General features: G+C 45.4%; 1 protein-coding gene and 1 long non-coding RNA gene across 5 annotated transcripts; both read left to right on the top strand.

Moving 5' to 3' along the window:
• The first annotated feature begins 2,174 nt into the window (after nucleotides 1–2,174).
• Nucleotides 2,175–6,715, top strand: LOC125515342 (uncharacterized). Of its 3 annotated transcripts, none has more exons than XR_007286967.2 (5): nucleotides 2,175–2,699; nucleotides 2,778–2,878; nucleotides 2,963–3,024; nucleotides 3,189–3,355; nucleotides 3,469–6,715. It is a non-coding gene; the product is annotated as an uncharacterized LOC125515342 (long non-coding RNA). The 3 variants fall into 3 exon arrangements; XR_007286968.2 differs by having other exon boundaries at nucleotides 2,177–2,878; nucleotides 3,469–6,170; nucleotides 6,268–6,715; XR_007286966.2 differs by having other exon boundaries at nucleotides 2,176–2,878.
• A 1,909-nt stretch (nucleotides 6,716–8,624) lies between these two features.
• Nucleotides 8,625–10,335, top strand: LOC125512967 (cinnamoyl-CoA reductase 1). Of its 2 annotated transcripts, none has more exons than XM_048678021.2 (4): nucleotides 8,625–9,115; nucleotides 9,195–9,349; nucleotides 9,453–9,635; nucleotides 9,732–10,335. In XM_048678021.2, the coding sequence occupies exons 1-4, from the start codon at nucleotides 8,851–8,853 to the stop codon at nucleotides 10,260–10,262; spliced, it is 1,134 nt and encodes a 377-aa protein (XP_048533978.2). In that variant the 5' UTR covers nucleotides 8,625–8,850; the 3' UTR covers nucleotides 10,263–10,335. The 2 variants fall into 2 exon arrangements, with proteins under 2 accessions (XP_048533978.2, XP_087385114.1); XM_087528988.1 differs by having other exon boundaries at nucleotides 8,916–9,115; nucleotides 9,195–9,353.
• The last annotated feature ends 1,601 nt before the right edge of the window (nucleotides 10,336–11,936 follow it).

The raw sequence follows: 11,936 nt of genomic DNA, 5'->3' as shown, positions 1-11,936 counted from the left end.
GTAAATTTAATTTTTATTTTAGTGATTTTTTTACCGAGCCATTTAAATGTGTCTAATGCCCAATGATATGAGCGAGCGTGTAACACATGATCCAGAAACATGTCTCCGCATAAAATTAACGGTCACATAATAATTGTATTATAATTGTTACAAAAATATATATTTTAAGAACCAGAACTAAGCATGTCTTGAAGGTCCATCTTTTGAAGCAATGAAGGTCCATCTGTAGATGCGATCTATGATGATTCGTTCAATGGATGGGATATTGTTTTGAGCTTCATTCTCTTCATACTTTAGAATATGCACCAAAAAGTGCTTCCTCGGTTGAAAACCATGCTACATATGCATTATACAACATTGTTATAACAAGTTGCATGTACAATGTGTATACAAATAAGCATGGTGTAAATACTCACCTTGGGTATGGGAAAATATAGTTTTCCATCGCACAATGAGTGCATGAAATTGAAAACCAAATAACCCGACAGGGCACTGCATGTATGCAATAAAGATATAATGTGCTTTGAATGAATCAATAAATATTGTAATGCATTAAAAAGATTCGTACCAGTGTGAGTTTGTTGGAGCAATAGGAACTATGCATTCTCATTTAGAGATATCGTCCTTGAATGCAGGGTTTGCAACTTCAAGGGCAATGTTTAGGTTGCCGGCCACGGTTTTAAGTACATTCTCCCCAAAGTAGGTATTGGTATCGGATCAAAAATTAAGACAAGTTTTTTATTTTGATCCAAAACAAACAATAAAAATAGTCCAAACTTACACCAAGGCAACAAAATCTACAACGATGAGATAGTTTATAAATAATATATGGAATATTAATTAAGACCAAATAAAGCATTGTCATAAAATGAAAATCTAAAATCTTATCATATCACATTGTGAGATATGATAGTCATTGCTCTCAGGCCACCTATGGAACAACCGTTTCAATATAACAATGTCCATATTTTCACGATGACTTGAGTTTCGTGCATAGTGAAACACCGCCTAAAATAAGAATAAGAAAACATTAGTGCAATGAGGAAAAAAATTGATACGTGATTATAGTAACTTACACAAAAGTTTAGATCCATATAGTGAGATGGAATGTCTCTGAGAAGCTGGACTTTGTTGCGCGCTAGTATACGCACAACCATATTGAAACAATCAATATCCATGTATTCATCATTGTTTAGTATGTTTTTTATTTGTCTCAAATTTAAGCTAATTTGGTAAGGATCAGAGCTTTTGACCCATTCGCTCATGTAAATTCGAAATTCTGTCAATTATAATGACATCAGAGTAATTTATTAGAATACAAAATGATCTAAAAAATATGGCTTACTCCAGTAGAGCGACATCATCAACCATACTGATGAACAAGCATAGTTCATCTATTAAGTCATCATTTGTTTGATTGACAAACGGTGAAAGGATAAATGACTATGAGATGAGCTCAACTTCTGATGATGTATTTGATTTTTTTGAAATTCTCAGGGGGTTTACCTAGTATCATACATTCCGTGGGATCTGTGTTGTCTTCGTCATCTTCCATGTCTCGATTTCTTATATTATCATCATTCAATTCCGAGTCCACTAAAATCATAGCTAGTTTTGTTTTAAAAGCTGTTATATGTTCCTATTAAAGTAGTAATGAGAGTTAAATAGTGATACAACATAGAATAAGTATAATGATACACAGTGAAAAATACCCGTGTAGGAGCGTCAGACAAAATATCTACTGTGAAGTACTTCATAAAATTTATCATCCACAAACCACAAGATGACCTGCATGGTTGCAAAACTTAAATATACTCAATAAAGTTTATCATTTTTTGTAGAAATTTATATTTTTTTTAATCATCAAATGATCATGACTTTAACAAGCCGTGATGAAAACAATAATTTCACCCACGTAGGTGAACCGGACATGCCCTATGAATCCCTATGAAATATTCCCTCTGTTTCTATATATAAGTCATTAGAAACTTGAATATGGACTGCATACGGATGAATATAGAGCGTATTTTAGAGTGATGTTGTCCATATTAGAATCTCTAAAAAAACTTGTATTTACGAACATACAGAGTATAATGGATTTTTATTAGAAGATATTTTTTGTTTGGACAATGCCACACTCACTCACCATCATACGTAGTATAGTGAAAAAAAGAATCAGTCAACCTTCCACTGCCCCTCACACTTCTCTCTTCCCCATTCTTCCCTGGCTCCCTCATCCACAACGCGATCTCCATCCATGGCCGGAGCTATCTGGTGGTAGCCCCCCCTCCCCCCTTCGTCAGCAACGCCGGCGGACGCGCAGCCCCCTGCTCTGCCCCGCCCCTCCCCTTCGCCAGCACCGCCGGCAGCCGCGCAGGCCCTTCCTCTGCCCCGCCCCTTCTTCCTATCCGGTGACGCCGGGACTTGCCTCCTCCTGGCGATGCCTGGGTGCTCGAGCTCGGCATGCTCGCCGGCGACGTCGGGGCCCTCCCTCGTGCTGACGCACTCGCCGTGGCCGCGCAGGCCCCTCCTTTGCCCCGCCCCTTCTTCCTATCTGGTGACGCTGGGGCCTGCCTCCTCCTGGCGATGCCGGGGCGCTCGAGCTCGGCATGCTCGTCGGCGACGCCGGGCCCTTCCCTCGTACTGATGCACCCGCCGCGCCACGAACTTCCCTCCCCCCTTCTCGGGACGCCATCAAGGTCCAATTCCAACTCTTGTTCTCCCCTCGATCCGGATGCTCTGCACTCCGCCCCCGTCTTGATTTCCATCTTGATTAGGATGACCACGAAGACCTCCGCGTGCTGTGCTGCTGCTCGGGACACTGTAGGTCCCTGCTCGCCAACTCGCAGGAGGCTGTTTATTGTTCGGTAAAAAAAGAGTAAGCTTTCTTCCAAGCCTATGATTTTCCTTTTCATCCTCTCTGTTGGTGCCTGTGTTGATGATGCGACCCTTAATGGTTCAGATACCCTGAGGGAGAAGGAGGTGCCGAAAGGGGATGGGAGCAACAAGTTTGAATCGAAAGAGGTATACCCATCTGTCTCGAGACTGCTCTTTATATAGAAATATCGAGTTCAGCTTGTTGGAACGTTTCTTCGATTTTGTGTCTTCTTTCCTTTACCATTTTGTACAAAGAAAGTTTATACCTTTTTTCTCAAGAAATATAATTCTTGTGTCCTTTATCTTGCCAGTTTATTGTACCATCAATGGCCGTGCTGGACAGGAGGGGCCAGCGAAGTACTTTTAGTTATGAGTTTGCTAAACCAGCAAAATCTAATATTCCTGAGATTGAAGGATGTAACATCGCAAATGTTGTACTACAGCTGAAAACTCTTGGCATTGATGTGTAACCATCAAGGTGAGTTTCATGCTTTTGTTTTCTCATTATTCTTGGTCATGAGTAATAGGAAAACATGCATTGAGAAGATAGATGCTAGTAATTGCGGCCATCATCAAATTGCAATATTTCAGGTGTGTTGCTGTGGAGACACAGATATGCAGAGTCGGAGGTCACATTGACATCCTTCTTTCATGCTTATTATGTAGTGTGATCCGAACAAAACCTGGAAGTTAAAACAAAAGATAAGTGCTAGGTCCAGAATTCCATGTTTAGAATCTCTTTTTGTTCATTGCTGGTTATGTTGTCTTCAGTTTTGTGTGTACACATTACAATTTTATCTATGGCTATTAGTGTTAGGGACTCAGAATACTTTTTACTCCATGATGAAATTGACACTTCTTGATAGTTTTAATTTAGTTAGTTCATGTGTGCTTGGCAATGAAACCAGTTATATTTGAGACCGAGGTCATAATCACATATGCACTTCAGAGAAAAAACAGCCATCATAAATTTGCAATATTTCATTATTTCTGTCAATGATCCCAACAGCTTAAATTTTGCTGGTAGTACAATCTTATGTTATGGAATTGAAAGAATAAATTGAAATTTCCACGTTCCCAAATGAATGGTGTAAGTAATCAGAACAAGAACAGAATAACAAGTGTCACACATTTAAAGCCTGAACTTTTTCATTTTGAGACAGTTGATATGTCAATGATTTTTCAAAATAAATCACACTAATAAACGACTCTGACATAAAGAGTTAGAGGTCACATCGGCATCATTCTTGTTTAGCACCCTATTATGTAGCGCGATGTGATCAAAACCTGCAAATAAAATAAGAGAGAAGTGTTACATTCAGAGTTAGTTATATAGGTACAAAATCAAAGGTGCAAAGAAAACACGAACGATTGCATGTACCTCACCCCTCTAAAACATCTCTGTAGACAATGTTTTTGGTGCTTCTTCCAGATTTATCAACCTCCTTGTTAGGCTTGGCTATAATCCGCGTCGTCTTTCTTGAGACACCCCTTGACAATGCAACATATAGTTGGCCATGTGAGAAAACAGGTTCTGGAAGGTAAATACCAACATTTGGGATGGTTTGACCCTGTGCCTTGTTAATGGTCATCGCAAAACTCAGGCGGATAGGGAACTGTTTTCTCTTAAGCTTGAAGGGAAGTGAGGTGTCCTCGGAGGGTGACATAGGGATCCTAGGTATGAACACCCTCTTTCCAGCATGCTGGCCACCAACAATCTCTACATCAATTGCATTATCCTGGAAGGCCCTGATCATAAGCTGTGTTCCATTACATAGCCCATTATGAGGGTCGAGGTTCCGTAGCAAAATGGCCAGGCAGTTGATTTTTACTCTCAAGACATGCGGGGGCAACCCATTTGGTGTGATCGAGTTCAGGAAGTCAATCGTGTAATTATTCTGGAAGTCATCCTCGATATAGCCAAAGCTATGGTACACCTTTTCTTCGCCTGGAAACTTGGAGATCATCTTGTCATTCAGGTCATCCACATGCTCGTTTTTGGTCGAGAGAATTACACGTGTGCTGCTCATGTACTCTCTCGACCTAGCATTGGTGTGCAGGGATGGGAAGACATCTTCGATAAGCTTGTTAATAGGTTCTTCATCGTTGGTATAAGCAATCACAATGTCAGACGCTATACCGGATGTAGCAGTTGCGATCGCTATTAGGCCCATCGAACGGACCTTTGCAAACAATGCCTTGTACATGTACGTCTTCCCAATGCCTCCTGGACCGTCAACAAAGAATATCTGGATTTTTGGGTTTGTCACATGATCCATTATGTCATTGAAACAAGCTAGTTGCTCATTGTTCAAACAACTGAATAGATCTAGATGTTCTTGGTCCGCTTTGACCTGTCTCTCCTCTGTTACCTCTCTAGCATCAACGTCAGAAGAACCATCTGCGTCAACCAGATCCGGAAATCCATAGAGTTTAATATCCTTTCACATGGATTGCAGCAGATCCCTCATATCCCCAAGGACCATATGCTCAATATGCTTATTTTGCTCATGGGCTTGTCATTGTCTCTTTAATATCTCCTCTCTATTTTGTGCATACCGCTCCCTTTCCATCTGATTCTTAATCTCATTATGGCATGGGTAGATGAAGAATAGATCAGTATACATCATTATAACTGGGCCATGTAGGATGAAGTTCATCTTCATTACCGTGTGATACAACCAGCTGTGTTTGTGCCCCAGGCAATTTTCTTCTGTGTATAAACCTCACGGCGTCTCTTACTAATCTCATCCTTATTTTGTGCATACCACTCTCTATCCCTCTTGCCTTTTTACTTCTTTAGGGTATGCAATAAATGGCACAATTCATCAGTTGAGCTACAAAAACTGAAATTGTGTGCTTGTGTAATGCTCATCACCCAAGGATTGAATGTTGCTTATATCCTGGAACGGGGTGAGCGTCCCGTTTGGATTGGTCGGGGCTATACGAAGTCCTTGAACCCTGTGAATGTCAAGAATGTTATCACACAATTGTAACGGAAGGCATACTATTAGCACAACGCTGACAGAGTGTAGTTTTATGTTCAACTCCATCCCACTGTTTGCCATCAAAAAGCTTTCTTATGATGCCTCTGCAACCAATTGAATTCATTTTGCACTAATATACCTGCAAGAATGCATCAGGATGTAGTAGGTTGTAATACTGTATATCTCAGGCAGACTTTATTTGTGTTCACATGAATTGGAACTGAGCATTGAATGATCCATATGCAGCTTCATGAGGCATTTAGGTGAAGTCAGTCCAATGCTCATCAAGGATCATGTTAGCATATGGTCATTGCCATAAGTCACCAGTTCCTACATTTTCCTTCTAGAATTGCTCTTGTTTTTCATAAATTCAATGAAAGCAATTGATGGATCACATGAACAGGTTGACAAATGAGCATGCATCTACGGAGCGGAGTAGAGGTGTCTTTTAGCCTAATGAAGTCTTGGCGGCAGCTGCGTGTAAAAGCCTTACCAACTTCAGATCAGAGAAGAGCATGCACCCGTGCGGCGAAGAGCTCGTCGTCGCCGCTTTGGGATGGCGCCTGGGCGGCTGCACCTGTGTTGGGGAAGAGCTCGTCATTGCGGTCGTCGTTGGGTGACTCGGCGAGCTCGTCGTCGCGGCGGTCGTCGGGTGCCTCGGCGGCTGCGCAGGGCAGCGACGACGCACGTAAGCTGGACGGCGGATTGATTCCCTGGATATTGGCAGAGTTTTCGTCCGCCCTGGAAAACTGCTAAACGCACTTCGTTTGTGGGTTGGTGTAATCATGACGGCTAGATCTAATTAAGCGATTTGATCGTGAGGCTCCAATTAATCGGGAATGTTATGTATAGATTAGGCTGGATGCGTTTAGCGTTGAATATGTTCTCTTGTTTAATAGTAGTAGAGAAAAGGCCTAGTTAGCGAAGGGAGACAGAGTTCGGCTGCCGAACATGTTTTAGATCGGAAAAATCTCGACGGGAGCAGGGAGCCAGTGAGCGGAGCGCGGATTTAAAAATTCGGAGAGCTAGGTTATTGCCGAACAGGCCCTTAATATAACATGCAACTAATATTCTATCTAATATAAACGTGCATTGCACGTACATTATTACTAGTATACAGTAATAGAAAAAAAATCCCACGACATATCAAGTTAATAAAATATCAATCGAATCTTAGTTGACTCTCAGCACAACACATCATGATGTAGGTCGTAAGACATACTCCTTCCGTTTTAAAATATAATGCTCCCGTGCTTCAATTTTGACTATAAATTTAACAAACAAGGTCGACTGCGGCGGGAGCAAAAGTTATACCAGTGAATTCGTATTTAAAAAAAGTTTTCAATTATATAATTTTTTCTTCCACCGCAGCCGGTCTTGTTGTTAAACTTATGATCAAAGTTGAACTTCGAGAAACGTGGACACACTATATTTTGTAATGGAGGGAGTATTTGATTTTATCTTCTCTGTTCTCTATGAGACGTGTTTGATTGGGCATGTGGATCAAGCATTACGACACATGGATGGTATTAGTCGCATCACACATGTTAGGGTTGGTTGAGAGCATCTAGTGATGCCATCCTTTAGAGCGTTTCCAACAAACACACAAAAGTTTCGCGCCTTAAAATAGTTTTAGCGCATACCATTTTTAACGCGCCGGACCCAACATTAATTTAGCATATGCCTAAAAAACACGCGCTCAAAAAAACATGCAATGTAAATTGTGAAGCGCGCGCAATCCCCCGTCTCAAATTTGCAGCACGTGATAGCGTTTTTCAGCGCGCGTCCAACTTTTTTTGCACGCCCACTATTTTACAGCTTCTGATGAAGCTGCCCGGTGCCCAAAAAACCTAAATTTTAACACGCGGAGCAATTTTTAGGTGTCTGTTGAAGATGCTCTTAGGTCATACCGTCATTACCAACGCACAAAATTCAAACCCAATTTTGTTCTAAAAACTCTGAGAAAAAGAGTTTGGATGTTCACATGATGCGTGTTTGTGGTTGCTAGAAAATTCAAATCCCCCCTAATGTAAGCACAGGTTGTGTGTGTGTGTGGGGGGGGGGGGGGGGGGGGGAGATCAAGCATGAACAGTACAAAAAGATAAAAGGCACAAAAGATAATATACACATTTGGCTTTGTCTTCTTTTGTTACTCTACATGTGACTTGAATATGGATTTATTTATTTTTTTACCTGCCATTGGCGAAGAAGAGGTAATTACGGTGTCATGTCTTCGACTCGTTTCATTGTTTGTAGTCGTTGCTAGGTGGTTTACAGTACCACCACAACATATCTGTCACCTATCTTCGACATCAACACAGTAGCCACCAAAAAAACGACGGATCACCTCCTCATCCGAACTCGAAGCGGCTTCATCGCTGATATGCAACTTTGCGGACCTCCAAGATATCTCACCAAAGGTGAAGCCATTGACATTGAACGAATCAAACCGGGGCAACACCCCGGACACGCCATCGCAAACTCCAAGTCTGGCACCCCACCACGACTAAGACGCCGAAAGAGGAGACCGTACCTGCCATCCATCAACCACGAACCCAGCATACGTTCGGTCTTTCAGATGTCGTCGATGCAGATCACAATATGCATTCGCTCTTGGACTACCTTGCAAGCTCCACGTTGACGCTGGAGTAGACGCCATCGCAATGCCAAAGCCTGAGGACACAAGTCCACCACAATGATGCCACCGCCGTCACCACATCTCTATTTGAACAGGCTGGTTCCGAGTCCATCACCGACCATATACTCCAAGCTGGCGAGCTAAACCGGAAGTGCTTGGTCGAGGCATCCAGTCCACAATACACGCGGACGCGTAGTCGGCGAGCCAAAGTCGTACTCGGCGAGCTCTCGTCCAGCCAGCCGGTCCTCCATGACATCATGCATGACCAATTAATTAAGATTTCAGCTTGACGATCATGTTGGGCTGAACGTGAATCACGTCCGCGTGTCCGTGCTCCTGTTCAGTTTGATGCGTGCAAAAGCTAAATTAGTCGAGATACGCACTGGCTCACGTCTCATCCTAATTTGTTATTGTTATCTCGTTCTAGCACACTCCAGACTCTGCAAACAGCACCCGTCGACCATCACCATGCAGTCCAGCTCCAAGGCCGGCGGCAATGGCGACGAGGAGCACCTGGTTTGCGTGACGGGGGCGGGGAGCTTCATCGGCTCGTGGGTGGTCAAGGAGCTCCTCCTCCGTGGCTACCATGTCCGGGGAACCGCCAGAGATCCCGGTAAGCGCAAGCATCGGTCCATCCAGCTCTCTCATTTCCGTCCCTTCGCTTGACTGATTGGTTCAATTTGCTCGTGAAGCTGGCCGCAAGAACGTGCACTTGCTGGCGCTGGATGGCGCCGGCGAGAGGCTCACGCTTTGCCGTGCCGACGTCATGCACGGCGACAGCCTCCGCGCTGCGTTCCGGGGCTGCCGCGGCGTGTTCCACGTCGCCTCCCCGGTCTCCAACGACCCCGTCGGTTCACTCTCTCCTCTGCCCCTCTGAAACCTCATGACGCGCGCCGCCTAACATGGACATGGACATGGAGCACTCACTCGCCCGTGCTGCTTGCTTGCAGGAGCTCGTGCCGGAGGCCGTAGAGGGGACGAGGAATGTGGTCAACGCGGCGGCGGACGCTGGTGTGCGGCGCTTGGTGTTCACTTCCTCCTACGGCGCCGTGCACATGGACCCCAATCGGAGCCCCGACATCGTCGTCGACGAGTCGTGCTGGAGCGACTACGACTACTGCAAACAAACCGGCGTACGTGTGACTAAGCTCAATTCTATCTGCCCCCCATCTTTCTTCCCAAGTTGGCAGTGAACTAAGCGCACCGATGGATCCTCTTGTCGTGCGTAGAATCTGTACTGCTACGCTAAGATGATGGCGGAGGTCGTCGCGAAGGAGGCGGCGACCAAGAGGGGGCTGGAGCTGGCGGTGGTGGTGCCGGCGACGACCATCGGTCCTGCCCTACAGCAAACGCTCAACTTCAGCAGTGACCACGTCGCCCGCTACCTCACAGGCGCCAAGCCGGCCTACCAGAACGTCGTCACCGCCTACATCGATGTCCGAGACGTCGCCCGCGCGCACACCCTTGTCTACGAGCACCCTGACGCGCGCGGCCATCGCTACATCTGCGTCAGTGCCGTGCTGCACCGCGCCCACTTCGTCCGACTCCTCAAGGACCTCTACCCGCAGTACCCCGTCACCGCCAAGCGCGAAGACGACGGCAAGCCGATGGCGAGGGAGTACAGGTTCTCGAATCAGAAGCTCGGGGATCTGGGCTTGGAGTTCACTGACATGAGGACAAGTTTGTACGAGACGGTGATTTGCCTGCAGCACAGGGGCCATGTCCCTGTCATCGTGCCACGTCATCGTGCATGTTTGTGAAAATTATAATGTGTACACAAATTGAACTCGATTATAAGCAAATAAATGAGGATAAGTACTCTGTTTTCTACAATTTTCCAATGTAGATATTGTGCAACGGCAATAGCGCACCGTGATATCCAAATCCTATATACTATATACCTCAGGGCATTTCTAACCGATTCTCAATAATCGGTTAAAGGAGTAAGGTTTTGCTCCTCTAACCGGCACCTAATCGATCCCAAATCGGTCTTAGAGAAGTAAAAATTATCCTCAGCCGCCGCGGTTCTTTCTATATTTACTCCATCGTTCGGCGGCTGAGTAAAAGAATCCCACTCTCTCTTCCCCTCCTATACCTCTCCTCCCCCCCCCTCCCGTCCCGTTGTCGACGCCTCCCCCGTCGTTCCCCACCGCCCCTCCCTCTGCAATGGCTGGACGAAGTGGCTGGACCCCAATGCCAATCCGCAGCGCGGATCTGCGCCGCCACACCCCCGGTTCATCGTCTAGCGGCGCATCCTCGAGCCGCCGCCATATGCTCGACCCCCCTACCCCGCCTGGTTCGCCTACTCGCAGAGGACATACATTGGCGTCTGGCAGCGCACGTGGGGGACATGGGTGGCGGAGATCACCGACCGGGAGACCCACACGAGGAAGTGGGTCGGGTCGTTCCACACAACGGAGCTCGTGGTGATGGAATACGATCAGTGGCAAGTCCGGTTCCACGGCTTCGCCGCGAGGCGCAACTTCCCATTTGAGACGGCGCCAGTCCACCTCGTCCCGCCAGCGCGAGGGTGCGGTGAGTGCGGTGATGGCTCGGGAGAACCGAGAGGCAAGGTGACACCTCGGGGCGGAGGCCACCGCCGAGGCGTATATGGTGGACCTCCGGCGCCAGCACTCCGAGCTCGTGGAGGCGGAGCGGGTGATGAGTGATATTTTTACACTCATTCACCCTTAGTTTAGACCCAGATATTTCATTTAAACAGAGATATTCCCTTTAATATTGCTACTAATGACTAATGAATGCAAAGATTTTCATAAATAATATCTTTGATGTGTTTTCATAGAAAATGGCCTAAAAGGAAAGAAATCATGTGAGAACATGGAAATGAAGGAAGAAAGCAATCACCAGGAGGCGCACCAGCGGCCGCAGCACAAAATATGACGTTCCATACGACAATCGCCAGGAGGGACAACAATGTTGGAATGTAATGTTTGAACTTTTTAAAATTTGAACTAGTGCTGCATGCGCTATTTGAACATACGTACTCTATGTATTATGCGGCTGTTTGAACATCTGGACTCTATGTATGCGGATATTTGAACATGCCAACTTAACAAAAAAGGTCAGATGTATATGGGCAGCGTTCAATCGCGGTCTCCCGCATCCCTGTCCATGGAATGCGGAAGGAAATTTACGGGTTGTCGTTGTATATGCCCTTAACAAGAAAGTTAATTGAAGTAGCTAGCTGGATACCTTAGGCCCTCCACTATGTATCTGGTGCCAAAATTCTGACAAGTGTGCCACATATACATCAATGTCAGATGAAAAGCTTTTGGCACCCCTCTCACAACATAGACAATTTGGCACCGGTGAAAGACTGGCCCACATCTAGCAGAATAATTGATCGAAGTACTAGTCTTCCTCTCACACAGAACCCATTCCATCTAGTCTGCATGCAAGATATGAATTTTCTA

This window comes from Triticum urartu, chromosome 6A, assembly GCF_056163025.1.
Source record: "Triticum urartu cultivar PI428250 chromosome 6A, HENAU_Tu73, whole genome shotgun sequence".
Lineage (NCBI taxonomy): Eukaryota > Viridiplantae > Streptophyta > Magnoliopsida > Poales > Poaceae > Triticum > Triticum urartu.
Note: the sequence above shows the minus strand (reverse complement) of the source record. Positions and strands in the feature narration are given on the sequence as shown.

Coding starts and splice junctions, on each gene's coding strand:
- LOC125512967 (XM_048678021.2), top strand. CDS start 8,851: ATGCGTGCAAAAGCTAAATTAGTCGAGATACGCACTGGCTCACGTCTC. Junction 9,350..9,452: donor CCCCGGTCTCCAACGACCCC/GTCGGTTCACTC, acceptor GCTTGCTTGCAG/GAGCTCGTGCCGGAGGCCGT. Junction 9,636..9,731: donor ACTACTGCAAACAAACCGGC/GTACGTGTGACT, acceptor TGTCGTGCGTAG/AATCTGTACTGCTACGCTAA.